At 37.2% G+C, this 21,276-nt stretch overlaps 2 protein-coding genes across 2 annotated transcripts; both read left to right on the plus strand.

Annotated features, from left to right (window-relative positions):
• Nucleotides 1-1,908: 1,908 nt before the first annotated feature.
• Nucleotides 1,909-9,729, plus strand: LOC132161611 (aquaporin SIP1-2). Its single transcript, XM_059571771.1, has 3 exons — nucleotides 1,909-2,330; nucleotides 2,772-3,044; nucleotides 9,372-9,729. Exons 1-3 carry the CDS (start codon nucleotides 2,034-2,036, stop codon nucleotides 9,519-9,521), a joined length of 720 nt encoding a protein of 239 aa, XP_059427754.1. The 5' UTR covers nucleotides 1,909-2,033; the 3' UTR covers nucleotides 9,522-9,729.
• Nucleotides 9,730-13,323: 3,594 nt separating this feature from the next.
• Nucleotides 13,324-20,683, plus strand: LOC132191487 (apyrase 1-like). Its single transcript, XM_059606522.1, has 9 exons — nucleotides 13,324-13,817; nucleotides 13,906-14,034; nucleotides 14,156-14,212; nucleotides 14,309-14,401; nucleotides 18,228-18,433; nucleotides 18,722-18,813; nucleotides 19,551-19,768; nucleotides 19,875-20,064; nucleotides 20,174-20,683. Exons 1-9 carry the CDS (start codon nucleotides 13,518-13,520, stop codon nucleotides 20,287-20,289), a joined length of 1,401 nt encoding a protein of 466 aa, XP_059462505.1. The 5' UTR covers nucleotides 13,324-13,517; the 3' UTR covers nucleotides 20,290-20,683.
• Nucleotides 20,684-21,276: the final 593 nt, after the last annotated feature.

The following is a 21,276-nucleotide window of genomic DNA, read 5'->3' on the forward strand; positions in this document are numbered from 1 at the left end:
AGCTTGGATAAGGAACATACAGATATTCCCCCAAGACCCCCAACAAAATTCTAGTTCATTTTTCTCTGTGTTTTCTTTATGTCTCTTCACTCTTTTTAGTGGGTAAAATTAATCTTTTAACTTTGATGGAAGAAAAAAAAAAAAACATTGTGCAACTATAGCTGTCAATTACAAGAACGGTCAGCCAATAAATAATACATAACATCGAAGCTAGAATACTCACAAGAAAATTACAGAAAGAAAAATGGAGTTCAATAATTATGTCAATCACTATTTTCTAACTCTTAAATATCAACTCTCGATCTTCTTTGAACTCCCTTTTTTTTTTAAGCAAATAAAAAAATAGTTAAAGGGGTTCTTCCCATTCTTAATCCAAATGAAATAGAGAATGAGAGGCAAGTCGAAAATGCTTCCAAATACGCGATTGGAAGCAACCCATCGAACTGTACAATGTGCACATTAAAATGTACTACAAATAAAGCAATTAACAAAGGAAATCAAAAAAAAAAAACAAACAAACAAAAACAAAAAACAAAAAAAAAAAAACAAAAAAAACAAAAGTTCAGTCTTTAAATGCTAGCAACATGGCCTGAGTTTACCAAAGTTAGCAGAAAACGAGCGTAATAGCAGCATAGATATATATATTTTTTTTTGATGAATAAGCAACTTCATTAGAGCACAAAATCAAAACACCAAGTAGCACCAAATACAAGTCCTGCCAACAGGCTAAAACACATTAACATAGATAATTTTACCGTTAGTGAATCTAAAAACTACAACTGCAACTGAAACTGAAAATTCTCTCTTAATCACAATAACAAAGCACAACAACAAAACATGCATCAAAGTAGACTGAGATAGAGGCTAAAACAAGTCTCCACCCAAAAATTAAACAACACAAGAGTAGGGAGACTAAATTTAAAGCATACACAAAATAACAAGATACTCAAGACAATAACAAAAAAACTACAAAAAAAAAAAAAAAACCCAACTAATAGAAAGGACTCGGGAGCAAAGAGAACAAAGAAGGTCGAAGTGAAAAATGTGGAGGGGCTCTTTGAACTCCTTTTGTTCGCAATAAAAAGCTACATTCAAACTAATAAAAATGATACATATCATGTTCAAAATAGTATATAGTACGTATTAAACTATGGGGGTGTTTGTTAAACACTCCAGCACTGTTCATTTTTCAGGACACTGTTCATGAATAAAATAATAATAATAATAATAATAATTGGTATGAAAAAATAAAAAAGTGGTATTGGAAAGTAAAAAATTTTGTTTTGTAGTAATTATTTTATTAGAATAGTAATAAAAAGTAAATAATGTGATATAAAAGGTGAATGATTAGATATAAAAGTGAGAATGTTTTTTTTGAAAAAAATAAAGTGAATAGTGTGGTGGAAAATGAATAGTGCCAAGGTGTTTGACAAACACTCCCTATATACCATTTAATCGTATGAATTATTTTGAAAATAACTCCTTTAAATGAAGATAGCGAGACAAATATTAGTAAGTACATACCATGGCACGTATATTTAACAAAAAAAAAAAAAAACAATGGTACGTATAAATTGGAATTCTGTCACATGTTGTCAAGTGGGACTGTGGGATGCTTTATAATTTGGTTTATTTTAAGACGCATACTAAATAATGAATACTGCTTTCTTTCTTTCTTTTTCCTCTATTAGAAATTCGAGAATTAAGAGCATATAAGATTAAAACAAAAAACAAGTAAATGGCCACTGGAGCTGCTCAATAGGGGAAAAAAAAAAAGTGCCCGCTGGCGTTGCTTGCGCCTCTGCCCAACTGCCACTGCGGAAAAACAAAAGCAAAAAAAAAAAAAAAAAACAAAACAAAACAAAAAAAACCAAAAAAGAAGAAGTGCCCGCTGGTGTTGCCTTCGTCTCTGCCCGACTGCCACCGCGGACAATACATATGCATATAGATAAACAAACAAACAGAGGCCAATAAGTCAAGACGAGAGACAGAGAAAGGAGAGATCGGTGGTTGGTGGTGATAGCTAGATCGAAATGGGCGCTATAAAGGCGGCAATCGGAGATGCAGTGCTGACATTCATGTGGGTGTTCAGTGCATCCACTCTGGGGGCAGCGACTACGGTGACAGCCAGAGCCCTCGGAATTGAAGGGCTGGTTTGGCCTTCTGTCTTCATCACTACCGTGCTTGTATTTGTTCTCGTCTTCGTCTTCACCTTGATCGCTGATGCCTTGGGTGGGGCCAGCTTCAACCCCACCGGCACCGCCTCCTTTTACGCTGCCGGCCTGGGTCCCGACACCCTCTTCTCCATGGCCCTACGCTTTCCTGCTCAGGTCTTCTCTTTCTCTTTTTCAATTTCACAATTTCATCTAACAAATAACATAACATGCATGCCTCCTTTGTGTCTTTTCATCTTTTTGTTTCTCATATAGATCTGCTATTCTTTGTGTATTCAGAATTCTTATATTGATTGACTGAACAATTCGCTGTTTCTTTTCTTTCTTTGTTTTTTAACATGCACTGTGCTTTTGTTGAATTTCTCATCTGTTTCTTTATGCAAATCTGCCCCCCATACTTTTTGCATGCCCTTTTTTTTTTTTAACGAGTGTCTGTAAGCCAGTTTACAAAATGTCCTGCCGGAATCTTTTTTTTTACCATTACTCACTCTCAACTCTCAAGCCAAAAAAGGAAAAGAAAAGAAAACAGAAGAAGATGTGGCAAAATGTTGAGGTTGTTGAACAAAAACATTCAAAATACTATTGTCTGCTTGACAGGCAGCCGGTGCTGTGGGTGGTGCTCTGGCAATCATGGAAGTGATGCCGAAGCACTACAAGCACATGCTTGGTGGGCCCTCTCTCAAAGTTGACTTGCATACTGGAGCCATTGCGGAGGGGGTGTTGACTTTCCTCATTAGCTTTGCTGTCCTTTTAATCGTACTCAGAGGGCCTCGTAGCCCGATACTGAAGACATGGTTACTTGCCATGGCGACAGTGGCATTAGTGATTGTGGGTTCTAATTACACTGGACCTTCCATGAATCCTGCCAATGTGAGTAGATCCTTGCACTTTGTATTACATTCTCATGGCTGATTTTTTCACTGGTTTCTCTTAAAGTTCCCTTATATGATTTTACGTCCTTTCTTTAAGCAATGTGGATGATATACTTTTCTTGACAACTATGCAATTAAGCCTCTTTTTTTGGATGCGTTTTTAAGTGTTTTACTCACCACCCTCCTCTTCCCTTTTTATATAATTCACTTAGGTCATCACTCTTTAATCCAAATTTTATCAGACTATTACATTTAAGCAAATTTTGTTGTATATATGTTTGTTGGAGTCAAATATGGCATACTAAATGCATTATATCCATTGCTAATGCTTAGTGGTACGCTAAATATGACAAGGGATTAAATAATATTAGGACAGATTCAATGAATACCTTGTAGTTTCTTCCTTATTTTTTGTTCTTTTGCATGGCAGCACTTTTTGTCTATCTTTAAGAATTTACAAAATGTATAATTGATGAAACACATAGGAACAAAAGCATACTATATCTTCTTGTCTATCTGATGGAGTAATAAATGTGATAAAGCCAACAATAATTTGGAAATAATTGTTGAAAAAGGAAACCTAGCTCCTCTTTTATCCAACTGAATCAGATCTAAAGAAAAAGAATCTTGGTGTCTATTTATTTTCCATTTCTGGTTGCCTTTCTTTTCTCCCACTTATCTCCTTATATTACCTAGAACCTTTGTGAGCTCACCCGTCATAAAGTTTACGTACATTTTAGGTTGTATACCTGTGCAGCACTTGAGATCTGTCTTGATAGCTGGTCTGGTGTATGTGTAAGGTTGACAATGGCTGGACTTCTCAAATAACTACCATATTCTGCCCTATTGGGAAGGGAATGGTAAAGAACTTTTTAAGCACTGACAGTGCAAGTTAAGTGGCTAGGTAGCTGTGAGATTTTAGTTAGTAACTTCCAATGTGTGTTAGGTTCGAGATAGGGTAGGGTTTGAATCAGTCCTACTTGGCATACCCTGGATTAGAAGCACGTGTTACATAGCTGTTACTTAAGTGCTTTCTTTAGAAAGCTCTTAGCCTGTAGAATTGGCAAGTACCATTGGACTTTTGTGCAAAGTTGATTGACTGCTGCTTTATTTACTGATTCGAGTGGAAGTTTCTTTTATCAACTTTCTGATATGGGGTGTGAAACTCATCTCTAATGCCAGACAAGACAAGGCCTGTCGTGTAGAGGGATAGGTTGGCCCCACCTTTTGCCCATTTGTAATATACTTTTATTATGTGAGGAGGATGTTATACTAAAAACTTCTAACATAAGTTTTCTCTAGAAATTGCCACACTCATCATGTGAAAGAATTTTGTGGGCCAAAGAAAGATTATTGCCTAAAGCACTCATTCTTTCTTTCTAGATGAACCAAGTAGATGAAGGAAGAAATTAGTATCTTCTTTTTTCCCCTTCTTCTACCACAAATATGGGATACAAAATTGAGTTCTTCTCAATCCTTTTACATCACCATAGATCCATTCCATGGAGAGGGTTTTGATATTTTTGGGTTTGAAGGGATACAGGGAGATGGAAGTGTGGCAAAATAATATTATATTTTCTGCTAACCAACAACCTAGGAGAAATAGTCTTCAGTCTAAGCAGAATGAAGATGGTGATAGTTTGGGGCATAGAGTCAATAGTTGGTGGCAATGGTGATGGAAGAATGGTGGCAACGAGTTGATGATGATAGGCGATGATGGTAATGGTGTTGCTGTTGGTGATGTTTGTGAGTGTTGACACCAATGGTATCGATGACAATATTGATAGCAATAATTGCAGTGAATATGGGTAGGTGAAAATGAATATGGAAGCATTTGGTATAACTTTTATTTAATGTACTCTGTTAATGCCATCCGGGCTATGGAATTTTTTTTTTTTTTCAAGATTTGTCGGGGAGAGGGAGGGGTGCGAGGTCTGTAGTTTCAAAATTGAGTGTAGTAATATATCTTTTCACAAATATAAGAAAAAATTTCTAGAGTACCTTATTTGATTTGTGATCTTAAGAACATTGAGGAAATGAAAATATGCTTATCGAAAAAAAAAATTCGAGCAAACATAAGTTTGACCTAGTTGAAGGATTCAGACCTACTGTTGATGGGACAGAATTTAAGGAGTCTCACCATTTAATACTTTTTTAAAAAGTTTATTTAATATCTCACCATTTTGGGACTTAGTTGCAGGAATTTCCCACCTTTTACTCTTAACGTGCAATTCTGAGGTTGCTACCTAGATGCTTGCTAGAGAAACAGTTCTATTGCAGAAGAATCATTGGGGCATGACAGACACTTGAATCAGATTGAGAGACATTTAGGATGGTGAAGGAACACATTTCCAATTTCAGATTTGTCCATGAATGGATAAGTGATGAAAGACATGTTAGTTCCTAAGTTTAGCTTAAGAAGATCCAATACAATAATAATTACCATAATCTTGATCCTTTATTCAAATTCAGAAGTTTAATGCAACCAAACCTTTAGGGCTAGGAGTTTTCAAAGTTCAACCGTCCCATATGCATAAACTCTTCTATAGATCTTCATATTACAAGATTGACAGGTTTAACCATTGCTTTAAGAGGCAGTTTTATGGTAAGGACTTGTCTCGTAAGGATCAATAGAAGGAGACTGATCTAGCTCATGTCATTTGGGGTTCTCTGGGGGTAGAGTTTGTGAAGTTAAAGGAAACTTTGCTACATATGCTCTCTTGGATGAGGATTTTATTGGTGTCCAATCGAGAAATTGATATATATATATATATACCTTTCTTTTTCATATACATTTTTCCCATACATATAAGTGTTTGAAATTCTAAATTCTTATACTCTTCTTTGAGCAAAATTTGAGCTATAGATTAATCTCCTACCCATGTTGTACCTCTTCCCTTTTCTGTATGAGAGGTCTTGGGGACGGTTAAGGCTATTGCAAGTGTAAGCATTTGGTATGTTATGTGATTATTATTATTATTATTATTATTTTAATTTCTAGAAGCATGTGAGTCCTCGTAAATGAGATCTTGTCTTGTGAATTGTAATACTCCGTTCGCACATACGCCATGCACCTTTTTTAGAAGAGCAAAGTGTCTAATTAATGATAAAAATCCTGATTTAGGCCCTTCACTTATAGCAAACCTTCTATATTTCTGAGACATATATAATTGGAGTATGCTTTGGATAATTGACAGTTGCAGGGCGCGCTTCTATTCAAAGAGTAATGATGGTTTGTCTTGCTCATAAGCTTTATAACCATTCTTTGGGTCCTTAAGCTCTACAGGGTTTTTTTTTTACAAGTTCTGATCCGATTTAATTGCATCATGATGCCCCTGATGCAAAAGATATGATGAATATTTTGAGCAACAATCTCCCTCAATTAGTTTCCCTCAATATTTTGAGCAATGTTATGTGCAATACTGATTGCCAACTTTTACTTAGTAGAGTTCCATTAGTAAATGAACTACAATAACGAACTTTGAAAGATCTTAAGCTGTAGAAGCTCCTACACTCCATAAGTTACTCAAAGTTCTTCTGTTGTACTATAACTTGCCCTGTAAATTTTTTTTCCATTGTCGTTTGGAACTTTCCTAAAATCACATATAAAGTCCAGTTTCATCTAGAAGTAAGCAATGTGAGACTTAGCACCTATAAACATCTCTTATAAACTACCTACTTTATGTGGGCTACTCATCTCTTCTCAATATGGGATTGAGGTGTTACAAACTCCTCCCCTTAAACCCTTGACGTTCTCATTAGGGCCACGTCATGCGATCCTGACAGTACCACATACTAGGTGGCTTTGATACCATTTGTAACGACCTAGAGGAGAGCGTTACCTACATCTGCGCTATCATCCCAAAAGGACTAGTCAATTTGGAGCTTCCATAGAATCACTTATAAAGCCTATTTTTACCAAGTAAGAAATGTGAGATTTAGCACCCATGAACATCTCTTATAAATTACTCACTCTATGTGGGCTACTCATCTCTTTCAAATATGGGACTGGAGTGTTTCAGTATCATACCATGACTGCTACTGTGCTGAAATTGTTCGGCTTGATCTTTTTGTTGACTTTGGGATTTTAACTTAAGAGAAATTCACTTACCCCCCTCTAATTACCACACGATTTGCAATTTCTCACTAAACTTCAAAATTTGCAATGTGGGATTTTAATTTATCAGCTCATTTCAGTTACCCCCCTACCATTGAATTTTTTCGTTGAGTTTAGACAACTAACATGTAAAATGACAATTATACCCCTAGTACAATTTATAAAAATACAATTATGCCCTTATATTAACAAATAAAAAAGAGAAAAATAAAAAAAATAAATAAAAATAAAAAGACAAAAAACTAAAAAATTCATTTTTTTTTTTAAAAAAAAAAAAAAAAAAAGAAGGAAACTGATCCACAAACACTATGTGGTTCAGCAGACCCATGGCGTGGCCGTGGTTCATGCTAGACTATGGCTGCACGTGGGTCACTCAATTTTTTGTTCCCATTTTTTTTTATTTTGTAAAGGTGCTAATTTGGTAATTTTTTCTTTCCTCTATTAGGATTTATACTAATGCTAAACACTACACCATCATCACACATTCATTACACTTTGCTGGTGTCACATTGCCAATCCATTATTGATTTTTTTTTTTTTTAACAATGCATGATCCAATGGTGGATTAGCAATGCCACATAAGTATAGTGAGATGGAGGTGGGATTATGGGGTATATAGCATTACTCTAGGATTTGACAAAAAAACCCTAACAAATGGGGTAATTGCACGGGGTTGATAGATTAGAACCCCATATTTGCAAAACACGCGTAGTAGATCGGAGGTAAGTAAAGTTTCCCCTTTAACTTATTATTGAATTCATACTCGCGCCAATGAGCTCTAGCTTGGTGGTACCTCCTCACCCTCTAACAAGAGTAGGGTAATGTTGTGAGTTCAAGACTCATCGGGTGCGTGTGAGTTATCAATTAAAAAAAAGGATTAAATAAACTTAAGCCCCTTAAACTTCATTTTCAAAAAAGCCCCACAAAGTTGACAGGTGTTACACATAGATGTATCAAACTACCATTTTGTGGCAAAAATGCTAGTCCGTTAGGGTTTGACTATTAGAATATATGGAAAAACCAAATTTGACCAAAATCTTCCGAAAATACATTCACTTTGATTATTTAAAAACCAAATTTACCCTTTTAAAAAAATAAAGTTCAGTTTTCTTTTTTTTTTTTTACTGATTAATAATTACAAAGTGCAAATTTGGTTTTTCAATGGTCAAAGTGAGGGTATTTTTGGAAGATTTTGGTCAAATCTAGTTTTTCCATCCATTCTAACGGACAACTCTAACGGAGTGGCATTTTTGACACAAATGATAGTTTGTGAGGCTTTTTTGAAATGGTTAAGTGTATTTAACCCAAAAAACAATTTCCTACTCCCCTCAATTTTAATAAATGGAGTTCCATGTAAAAGGCTCTGATTTAAAAATGTCAAGCTTGCCAAGCATTAACGAGACCAAATGCCATCTTGTGATGGTGCTATTATCTTATCCTTCCTAAACACCCATTGCAGAGTTTTTTGTTGTTTTATTTTAATGATATCCAGCACACTTCCACGCTTTTCTACTTGATAAACTTTCATTATATACTCCTAGAGTTCTGTTGGTTTTGCAATTTACCATTTTATATCAAAAGTTGAATTTCTTCAATTGAAAATTTCTTATATTCTAATAATCTGCATGATTTTGTAATGTTCATGTAAATAGCAGGTTCTTATTTCAATTTGACTTCCTACTTATCATGTACAAGTATACATATATACATGCATACATACTAATGATACTTTATATACACGTGTGTGCGTGCGCGTGTGTAAAATTTTGCTTTAGTAAATGTGGAACATAGGTAACTGATTGTCCAATATGAAGAGTGTGAACTGACTAGAAAACTTGTTTGCAGTAGTTGCATCACTTATCTGATTTCTTCTTATCTTTTGCTAAGTTAACGCCTGTGTAGAGATCTTTCATGTTTTTGTGATTACTTGTACTATGGAATCTATATATCTTCATATATGGAAGATTAAGATTTGAGGTGAGTTTTCTACTAAAATATGGCTACTGAGGTTCCATATCACAATATTTTCTGACAGTGAAAACAAAGCCTGGAAGCAAAATGGAAGGCGAGAGAGAAAAAAAAAAGGGGGGGTGGGGGGTGTTGGTGTTGTGATAAAAACGAATAATTTTTCTTGAACCAAAATAATAATTTCTATTTCAATGAAAAGCCTTATGGGATGTGCGAACTTTTATCATATTGTCTCTGCAGGCCTTTGGTTGGGCATATGTCAACAACTGGCACAACACATGGGAGCAGTTTTATGTCTACTGGATCTGCCCCTTCGTTGGAGCAATATTGGCTGCTTGGGTCTTCCGGGTTCTCTTTCCCCCAACCCCAGCGAAACAGAAGAAAGCCTGAAAAGTCACAATATCTTATCTTCTGCTCGTCTATTTAGTAAATAAGCTTGATGTTAGTAATAAGGACCTTTCTTGGGGTTTTTTTTTTTTTTTTTTTTTTTTTCTTTCTACCTCACTAGCAGTATTGGGACTCTCTTCAGCTTATGGATCAATAATATAACCTGTCCAGAAATGGATATTTGCAGCCTGTATGCGAGGTTTGCCATTGACTGGTCCGTTTTTGTTGTGCTGGTGATGTGGTCTACTTTTTTTTTTTTTAAGAGAGCTACTTGTTCTCTGTTCTAGTTTCTACGATATTAGTGCCCTTGGTTCATTATTGGATATCTGGAAACTATGGCTAGTCTGAAATAGTGGGATTTAACCCAGAAAAAAGAGTATTTAGGACTTGAGAGCGAAGTGACTGATTGACCGTACACATCTGAATGTTGCACGCTGCACAAGATAACTTGGTGAGATGTCTCTGTGCAGCCACACGAATTGAGGTGGCTAGGGTATTGTAGAGGTGCTGGTTTTCTTAAGGCACATAGGACAAGTCTGAGTATTGTAGAGGTGCATTTGATGCTGTGGTCATTTACATTTTCATTTCTCATGATAATGAGCTTGTTTGATTTGGGCAGCGCTCATATGTTTTCAAAAACATGTTACGATTTTTGTGGAAAATTCTAACCTATAGCGGATGACATTTCTGTTCAAGTATCCCCAGGATGCACTCGCTTTTTGTTTTAGTATTGACCTTTTTCTTTTTGGCAATGTCATGTAAGATTCTAACCTATGAACTATTCAATCTTCTAGACTCAACTTCTCTCTCTTGTTTAGAGAGAGAAGCTCTGAAAGCCGGTTTTCTTTGGTATCTTTTTTAGGGATTTGGTTTACATGTTGTTATTTAAATAACAGAATGTATGATGTAGTTTAATCAACGGTCAAGATTGAATTTTTCAAAATCTTTTTTTATTTTCTCTCTCCTATTAAAAGCTTCTAAAAGTAAGTCAACTTTAAAATTCAATCTTGACCGTTGATTAAACTATAACAGCATGTAAGCCAAATCCCTTTTTTAGACTTGCTGCTTCCTCAAGTAGTGCTTTTCAGGGAAGGAGGTATAGTTTCCATCCTCCTTCCCTCACCCTTTTTTGCTTCATTTCTCTCTTTCCTTTGGTTTTCTCTTGTTTTTTCGGTCTCAGCACAGTGTCGACAACCTCTTCAATGGGTCTCTTTGGCTTTCTCCCCGTCCTTCACCTTTTTACTGTTGATCTCAATCTCCCCCTCCCCCCCGCCCTGTTTTTGCTACCCTCTACAACAAATTTGCTATGTTTTCCAAATCTGGTTTTTTAAAAACCAAATCTGTTATTCACAGCCAGACCCACACTAGGTCAGGTTGGCGACCCAGCAGTGAGTCTGCAGACCTGCCAGACCCATGGCGGGTCTCTAGCAGTGCTTCAGTGGCCTGGATCTCACTGGATGCCTCAAAACCTATTTTTAATGCCCAAAACTCGTTTCTAATGCCTCAAAATCAGTTTTTAATGCCTCAAAACTCTTTTTTAGATTCAAACTAAGAGTATATCTTCCGTTCGGTCATGGCGTAAATGGCCAAATTTACGCCCACCAACCAGAAGATGACAACTAAGCTTGTTTTAACTTACAAAATGCACTTACCCACACTAGAATATACCACCCCCTGCTCTTAAAATGAAACCATCGTTACAAAATTTCTCCCAAAACCCCACCGGTCTCTTACAAAAAGCCCCTGCCCACCGGCTACCCCTGCCCACCGGTTGCCCACTGCCCACGAGCTGCCCACCGCCCACGAGCTGCCCACCGCCCAGCAAGTCGTTCCCATCGCTTCCGCCCAGCAATCCGTTCCCACCGGCCCCGCCCAGCACGCCATTCCCCAGACTAGCAGGTTGTTCCCCTGCACCCACGCCCAGGTCGATCCAAAGTCCAGCCGGCTGCCCACCGCCCAGCAGCCCACTGTTGGTAATCACAAAATTTCTCAGAACTCACAGGCGGAGGAATGATTTTTTCTAATTCCCTCAGGCGGAGCAGTGGTGGTGAACCGTCAGAGTAGTCTGGCGGCGTGGGCTTGGTGGAGCTGGGTGGCTGGTCGGCACAAAGCTGGGCGGCGTGGGCTTCGCGGGAGGTGGCGGCGTCTCTGTTGGGGAGTGGGCAGCGTGAAACCAAGCTTCTTGGTGAAGTTTGGTGTTTGGGTTTTTTTGTTTTATTTTTGAGCAGATGTGGGTTATTATCCTGTGAAACCAAACTTATTTTGTATGTTGAAATACTATGAGGTGGCAGCATTTGAGTGGAAGGCAGAAAACATGAGTTTTCTACCTTGACCGTATAGCAGCAGCACTCTCAAACTAAAACCTAAAGGTGGAAGGTTAACCTTTTAGGAATTTTATCACCCTAAAATCTAGTGTATTTTGGTCCAAGTTATTTTTTTGTACTTTTTATGTTTTTGCTTATGTGTCGGTTATTGATTAGGGGCTGTAAAAGGAATGTTATCAAAATGGTCCTGATAAAAGATTTTCTCTTATATATTAAATTTTTATCTTATAATTATCTTACAAAGCGCTAGTGTAGCAATCCTGCCAACTCTTGAATTTTTAAGAATAATTGTGAGATAAAAGTATTTGTAGCCATAGGTTTCCCAAGGCATAGGAATACCATACCGAATTTAAAGAATTTCATTGGGAGATCAATAAGTAGGGTTTTCAACTTAATTTATAATAAATAATACGAAAATTTCACTTAATTCTCTGAATTGTCATCACTTTTGTAATGTCATCTTAAAGTTTAATTTCTCTCAATTTAGTATATCCATTTTTCAAATGTTTGCAATCTCACCCTTCTATTAATTTTTCCTAATATACCCCCAGTTGTTTTAGGGGAAAATTTTTTTTTGCAAAGATTAAGATGTTGATTTGAATTTAACTGTATTTGCAAAAATATCCATGCCTCAATCTTTGCAAATATATATATATTTTCTAAAAGAAAAAAAAAACGTAGGGCATTTTTTGGAATTTTGTTAGGATTTAATGGAAAATCCTTATGAAAATAAGACATCCGAAAAAACAATAAAATAAAAAAAAGTTCGATACACTAAATTTTGGTTTTAAACTTAAAGATAACATTGCAAAATAGGTGTCTCCAAAAGGTAGCTCAATCGGCTGAGACTACGCTTAATGAAGCAGAGGTCACTAGTTCGAATCTCTCTCATTCTCTTGTGCGGACATGTAAAAAAAAAAAATTTGCAAAATAGGTGGCAATTAAGATAAGTGAAGCTTTTCCTAAATAATATTAATAATTTCCTCGTCTACTTTCTAGAAACAACTTTGTGTAGACTTTACACTTAAAAATTTAATCACCGGCATATTTGGAAGTCTCTGTGTGCACATGCTGGAAAAAAAGCCTTACGTTATGCAAATTCATTTTCAGCCAAAAAAGGAAAAAGAAGAAATAAAAGTAGGATTTTTTTGTAAAATTTCATTAGTGGTAGAGAGAGCAGCGAGCGACGACAGCACGCACTCTCCAGAAAGAAGGAAAGAGCAAAAAAGGCAGTAGTAGCAGTAGCATCTCATAACTGCCTCTGCCCCCCAAAAACGGCATCGTGATTGCGAGTCTCCGATCTGGCGTTATGAACGTATCTTTCTTTACTTTTTCTCCGCACAGATGAGATACTGATTGATTGTTAGAACAATTCGTAATTCTCCATTACATCGCATTGCATGTTGTCGTCCTCGTCGTCCTCATCATCAGTGTCATAATCATTTGTAAATAGGAGGAGAAGTAATAAAACAGAAAATAAAAAGGAAAGAATCGGTGGGAGTCGAAATCGGGAGAGCTGGAGCCCGTACAGGAATCCCAGTCCTTGAAGGCTACTCCCGCCGCCGCTGCCGGAAACGGACAGATCCGGTACAGATCCCCCTCGTCCGCCGAATTGCTAGAGGGTCAGTCCACATCTCCAACCGATCATCAACAAGAGGCTCTGGAATTCGAGAAAATGCTAAAGCGGCCAGGCCTCCGCCACGAGTCCTTGTCGGACAAGATCTACCGCTTCCGAGGGGTATTGCTCATAGTATCTGTGCCGCTCCTCCTCATCACCTTCGTCCTCTTCCTGATGCCTGCCACTTCTCCCTCCCAGTCCCTCAGCATCCGCAAGGTACCCTCCGATCTCAGATCCCCAAAGTCCTACGCCGTTATCTTCGACGCCGGTAGCTCCGGCAGCCGTGTACACGTCTTCTGCTTTGATCATCGTCTCGATCTCCTTCCCATCGGCAAAGATCTAGAGCTCTTCGTGCAGGTACTGATACTACACCTTCACCGTTACCCATTCAACTCGATTGCGGTCCACTCCTTGCTACGTTTGCTTATTTCACTTACCATTGTAGATAAAGCCGGGTTTGAGTGCGTTTGCCAATGACCCGCGGGAGGCTGCCAATTCTCTGGTTACACTATTGGATCAAGCCCAAAATGTCGTTCCCAAAGATTTGCGTCCCAAGACGCCTGTTCGTGTTGGGGTCCGTAGTATTTCTTAAAATGCCTTTCTTTCCCCTTTTTGTTGCTCGCTTTCATTTCTTTTCATTTCATTTGTACTCCATTTGCTTTCGTATAGAAATTGGATTTTGATGTCAATTTCAGGCAACTGCAGGCTTAAGGGCCTTGGGTGGCGATGCCTCCGATCGAATCTTGCAAGCGGTAAAATTTTACTTCTTATTTATCGTATTCATTGCTATTTCCAGAATCTTAAGCCTTCAATTTATGTGGAGTTGCCTAAAACTTTGACTCTTTAAGGTTAGAGATCTTCTGAAACATAGAAGCACTCTGAAATCTGAGCCCAATGGAGTTGCTGTTATCGATGGAACGCAAGAAGGCTCTTTTCAGTGGGTATGGTGCTTAAACTTACTATCTTGCTTCTTCCTCTACTAGTGGTTGAATTGATGCTTTCAAATTTTACTTCTTATTCTTTTTAATGATGAAGCTGTTGTATTAACGATCTTGGGGGCCTGACTGTTGAAAATAGTGAAGTTTTACTTAAATTAGTTTTAAATCCTCTTATAAGTTATAAGTTTGTTGGCCTATTAGGCTATGTGAGTGTCTGCATTCTTTTATTCTAGGACTCAAGTATAGAGAGCGGGTGTAAGACTCTTTCCTATATTCAATACATGCCCTTCTTAGTGGTAGAATTGATTGCGTCTGACACCGGCCTTTCTCCTTTTGAGAACCCACAGTAGAGTTTTCAACCCACTTGTTGATAAAAAAAAAAAAGCTCCACCAAAACCCAGTAATAACGTGCACAGTTTATCATGCATTTTAGTTGACACCTTGGATTGTGAAGGAGTTGATCCACAAACTACAAAGGCACTCTGCAATTGTTCCATGCTATTGACTTCTTCACAAACAGTCTGGACATTGCTTCTGTGACATTTTCACTGTTACAATTTATCCTGATAAACATAAGTTTATTTCATTTCTTCTTCTTCTTCTTCTTCTTCTTCTTCTTCTCTCTCTCTCTCTCTCTCTTTCTGGTTGAATTTCTTTCAAATTAAAAAATTTGCACACAAGCTTTGAAACTCTTGTAGTCTTTCACTTTAACTATTATTTGTGGACTAATCCGAGTAATATTAATCTGCATTAATTGCAAGGCTTTTCAAAGCTTGGTTTCACCTAATATTCTTCAGGACTTCTGTTAGCCACAAGAGCTGCATTGTTACCTTGCTTTCCCATCACAATAGCAAGTTTATTGTTGGTGAAAATATTAACACTTTCAATCTGAGCCTACAGGAAGTCCTCATCAGTAACTTTGTAAAGATTAATGTTAGTCCTATGAGTTAGAAAAATTATGAGATTTTAAAAGCCCCTTTTTTGGGACCAAGTGATGAGCACACTATTAATCCTTAGGAAATTCTAGACAGTTTTATCCCTTTTGTTTTCTCCATTTTTTCTCTCTTGGCTTTTGATTGGGCAGTGGATATCTTGTGTTCGTTTTTTCTATTTGTTATACTCCTTTAGAGTGAGAAGGGAAGGTGAAGACAAGCTTTGGTAGGCCCCTTCAAACAAAGGGGTGTCAATGTTAGCTCTTTTTATAGCGTCCTTGTCTGTAATGATGGGATTTTTTTTTGTTGGAAGAGTATTTGATAGACCAAGGTTCATTTGAGAGTGGTTTTTTATTTTTTTATTTTATTTTTTCTCGCTTGGTTGGCGTGTTTAGGGAAGATTCTTACCATGGACAACCTTAGGAAGTGGCATGTCATTGTGATCAATAGGTGTTGCATGTGCAAGAGAGATGGAGAGTCCATAGACCATCGTCTTCTCCGCTATGGAATGCTTTTTTCAGTCACTTTGGGCTGTCCTGGGTTATGTCTAGTTGCATGATTGATTTGTTTGCATGCTGGTGGATTTGTAGTAGCTCTCGAGTGCTGTTGTGTGGAAGATAGTACCCTTTTGCATTTTTTGTGCCTGTGCAGGGAAAGAAACGATTGAAATTTCAAGGACCGCAGGAGGACGTTGGAGGAATTTAAGTCATTTTTTATTCTCTTCATACTTGGACAACTACATTTGTAGATCCTTTGGTGATTAGTTTTAATGATTTTCTTGTTCTTTTTTCTCCTTCTAGATAGGTATCTCTCTTGTATACTTTCCTGTGTACTTAGGTTGTGCTTGCGCTTTTAATGATATTCAACGTACTAGGATCAGGCCCGTCCTTACACTTTTTTAAAAAATCGTTTACTTACAAAAGAAACATCTTCTGAAGCATGCTTATCGTGTTGTCTTTGCACTTTTAATGATTTCTAGGTTCATTCAATGAAGATATATGTTTTACTCTAGTGGGGCCCCTAAAAATAAAATTGTGAATCCTGAGAGTATGTCAACAAGTCGACAGTGGAAGTAGTTGGTATATCAATGATGTCCTTCAGCTCATAAACTATTTACCTTAAATTTTGGAACATGGGAAAAGAGCTTACTTATTATCTAGTAATTCGTGTCTTTGGGGAAAGAGACCTGGGTTGATCAAATTTGGACTTCTTTCGCATTGTGCCATGGTGAGGAAGATGTGGTCATTGGTGCTGTCATTATATGGAGTGCTGTAATGATTTGTCTTATTTAGATGATATGAGGAGAGAGTCAGAGAGGAACAATTGAGCTGTCAATGGTGTAGAGCGTAATTTGGATGATCTGAAGTCCATGTTCCTAACATTGTGCCATGGTGCCATGGTGAGGAAGATGTGGTCATTGGTGCTGTCATTATATGGAGTGCTGTAATGATTTGTCTTATTTGGATGATATGAGGAGAGAGTGGATTGATCTGAAGTCCATGTTCCTAACATTGTGCCATGGTGCCATGGTGAGGAAGATGTGGTCATTGGTGCTGTCATTATATGGAGTGCTGTAATGATTTGTCTTATTTGGATGATATGAGGAGAGAGTCAGAGAGGAACAATTGAGCAGTCAATGGTGTAGAGCTTAATTTGGATGATCTGAAGTCTATGTTCCTAACATCTTTATACAATTGGATGAATGCATTAGGAAGCCTCCATTCATTGTCATTCTTTCTTGGGCTTTGCTGCTTCTATGAATTTTAGGTCATAATTGTTTGGAGGCTAATTTCTATACCTCCTATATACTTTTTCTACTTATTTTATAATATTATTTCTATTAATTATCAATAAAAAAAGAACGGAAATATTGAGAAGCAATTATACCTTCTTCCACAATGTTAGAAGCCCTATAATTACAAGTAGGAGGGAACGGTGGTAAATGTCCTGCAGTTGCTCTGAAGAAAAATAGCAAATTTTTTTGGCAGAACGTCAGAGTGTACTTAGAGCTGAGTTTTGCGGGGTGGGGGATAATAAAAGCATGGGAGTCCCATCAGAACCAGTAGATATTTAGATAAATAAAGTAAAGAAGTTGTTCCTTTAACTGGATTCTATGACTCAGCCTCAATGATAGCAGGGCAAAGATTAATTGCTGGGATTGAGGTCCTGTTGCCTTTTTGAGCTTTCTGCCATTCAAGGCCTTCAGGTTTGTGGAGAGTATGCGAAGTCCAAGCCTTAAATGCTGAACTGGGCTGTGGACAGAAGATCAGATGTTATCTTGCTCTAAAAAATTTTAGCATGTCCCAAGCAGATCTTGCAAAAATTTATATGGCTCCCTAATAGGATGAATTCTTGTTCTAGCCTGGTGGTTTTACTTAAACCAAATGGATCAGTTTGTGATCATGTAGTTCCTTTGAAGGAAGATGTGGTCATGCATTGGTACAAGAGCTTTTCTTTGTCTAGAACTGAAGATGGTGATGTGTATTGGGCTGTGTTGTTTCTTAATTTCAAGTGAATTTGAGAAACGTCTGGATACACTCAAGAATTATTTAGTGAGTCATCAGTTGCTACTATAAAAACCAAGGGAGGAGAAAATTTTTAGCTAATAATAGAACAGGGAATATATTGTTATGTTCTCATTCATAATAATTACTGTTTTATACTCATCCAAATAAGGACATTTTTGTTAAAAAGAAAAAAGAAAAATTGGTGTTAATTAACATGAGAACCATATATGAAGACTGAAACATGAAAGAAAAGTCTTCAGGAAAGCATGTTGCCACTTCCGCAGATTCTTATAAACTGAATGGAACATTAGCATCTTTTGTATTCTATTCTATGGACCATGGAGTATACGTGATTATCCATCTTGTCTTAGGTTGCCTCTTGTTTTTCAGGTCACAATAAACTATCTACTAGGGAATTTGGGGAAGAAATACTCAAATACAGTTGGAGTAGTTGACCTTGGAGGTGGATCTGTTCAAATGGCATATGCTATCTCGGAGACAGATGTGGCAAATGCACCAAGGATATCAGATGGAGAGGATTCATATGTAAAGGAAATGTATCTTATGGGAACAAAATATTTCCTCTATGTTCACAGGTGTTCTTCTTTCTTTTAGTGAAATTATTTCGTGATTTTATGATAGATGAATTGTTGATGTATTGACTCATCGGCCTGACTGTTCCTGTGGTTCCTTGTTTTGGTTATTGAGTGATGTTGCATATCTTCATATTAGCTTCTCAGTTGTTGCTAAAGATCTTATTATTTCCCTTGACTGCTTGATGGTTCATTGATCTCTGATATAAAGTAACAATTATTTCTATTATTTCATCTGTCTATATATTTTTTTATGTAGAATATTGACATGGTTTTGAACCATGTATGCAGTTACTTGCATTATGGCTTACTAGCCGCACGGGCAGAGATTTTGAAGGTTTCTGAAGGCTCTAGCAACCCTTGCATCTTAGTTGGCTATCATGGTATGTTGAACTCCTTTTTACACTAGGGCTGATATTGTGACAGCACTGGTTTTTAACCTTCTTCTCTTCTGTTAAACCACGTATTTTGTAATCACATGGAGTAAAGGCGGCTCTATAATTTACGGATGCATATAATGTTTTAGTAGAAGATTCAGATCATTTATGAAATTTTGAAGTAAAAACTGTTTTAAACTAAATGGTATATATTACCCGACCCACAATTCAAGTTAACTGTTGACTCTAGTCTTGTGGCCAGTGTGCTGATTGTTAAACCAGAAGGAAATTATTGCATGTAAGCAGGTGGCTCTATAAACATATCATGGAGCAGACTTGTTCAATTATCTACCTTCGCTTGCAGATCTGAGTTTAGTAGGCATTCGTGCATGGCAACAAAGTCACCCTGATGGTTGTCAGTGGAGGCAATGAGCGTTCTGCTCTCCTGCTAACCATCATAGTTGATCTCTCTCTCTCTCAACTTTTCCTTTACCTTCTACATTCCAATGAGTATTCTTAAATGCTTAGAAAAGTTTGGGAATTGGGCAACCTTGTTTAGATTTTACAACAATATGAATTTGAAATGATATAAGAATCTTTACTAGTACTTTCTTTGGAACCCAAATGAAGCACTGACAATTGAAGAGTGAGTGAATGAGTATGTGTGCGTGTGCGTGTGCGTGCTGCATGCGTGCATGTGCCTTTGTGTCTTTTGTTAATTTGAATTCTTTGTTTTTGACAAGGGATTTACAAATATGGAGGAGAGAAGTATAAAGTGGCAGCTTCCCCATCTGGCTCAAACATGGATGAGTGCAGGAGGGTAGCTTCTAATGCTCTCAAAGCTAATGAATCAACATGCACACACATGAAATGCACATTTGGTGGGGTATGGAATGGTGGTGGTGGGGATGGACAGAAGAATCTCTTTGTTGCTTCATTTTTCTTTGACAGGGCTGCTGAGGTATCAATTATGGTTGATTTCATTGCTTGAGAAATACATATGAAAAAGTTGAAATTTCTTTTGTACTTATTCATGGCTATGTCTGACCACTTATTTACTCGTATAGGCTGGTTTTGCTGATCCAAATGTTCCTGTTGTCAAAGTTCATCCTGCGGAGTTTGAGGAGGCAGCTAAGCGTGCTTGCGAGACAAAACTTGCAGATGCCAAGACCATATATCGTCGTGTTGAGGAGGATAACCTGCCATTTTTATGCATGGATCTTATGTACCAGTATACATTGCTTGTAGAGGGATTTGGTAGGTTGACATCGCATTTTAGTCATTTGTTGCGTACATCATGATAATTTATCCAGAAAATCCAGGTAAAAGTCACTAATCTTTCTTGCTGTTTTTGTTTGTTACACAGGTCTAGATCCCTGGCAAGAGATTACATTGGTGAAGAAAGTTAAATATGGTAATTCCCTAGTTGAAGCAGCTTGGCCACTAGGCAGTGCCATTGAGGCTGTGTCGTCAATAACATAACTGCAGATGACATCATTAGCTAATTCAGCTATTGGAGGTGTGTGGTATTTTTGGCTTTAGAGGTTTCAAGCTTAAGTATCCACAGATAATGATGCTCTAAAAGTCTATCAGGTTGGACTGGATATTGGATTTTGGTCTACATTTTGGGAATAAAGGGGAGAGTATGATTCTTTTATCTTGATTTGTAATTATTATTTTGCGGGAGTATTCTGATTTATAGCTTCTGAGAGAATGATTTGATTCAATTAGTTCATTTAGTTCGCCTAGGTGGACTTACAAAATGGTCATACCAATTCATTTGTGTCTCGTCCCTTCTAACTTGAAGTTCAAATTTACTTCTACTTATTTTATCTCTTTCTCATTGGTTTATTCTACTTGATTGATCTTTTTCTCATTTGTTTGTTAGTATACCGGTATATGCGTGCATCTCCCTATAGATGAAATCATGAAACTCCATGGTGTGGGAAGTTCGAGTATAGACAGAATAGTCTACATGAAAGAGCTAGGTTTTAGGGCCTGTTTGAGATTGCGTTTGAGTGGCCTATAGTGCGTTTAACATTCAAAAAGTTCAAAAAGTTGTATGAAGAAAAAAGTAGTTATTTAGTAAAAAAATTAAAAGTACTTTTAAGAGTCTTAAAAGCTAAAAAATGGTCAAAACGTACTTTTGGTAAAAGCTTAAAAATGAAGCATTTGTTAGAAAGTGTTTTTTGACTTAAGAGTTCTATTTTTCGAACGCAATTCCAAACAGGCTCTTAATATGAAGCATTTTTGTGTTGTAGTATTGCATTGTATCGGTAATTGAACGAAAAAAGAAAGAAACAAATGTTTATTTCTTCTTTATTTTTTTCTTTTTATTTTTAGGTGTTTCTTTTCCTTTTTTATTCTTCTTTCTTATGTTGCAGCTAATGATTGGTAAAAACCCACCCAACCCGCAAATCCACAAACTCGCCCAGCCTCAGCCGGACTTGGGTTTTTTGCTGATACGGA

The sequence above is a fragment of the Corylus avellana genome, chromosome ca9 (assembly GCF_901000735.1).
Source record: "Corylus avellana chromosome ca9, CavTom2PMs-1.0".
NCBI lineage: Eukaryota > Viridiplantae > Streptophyta > Magnoliopsida > Fagales > Betulaceae > Corylus > Corylus avellana.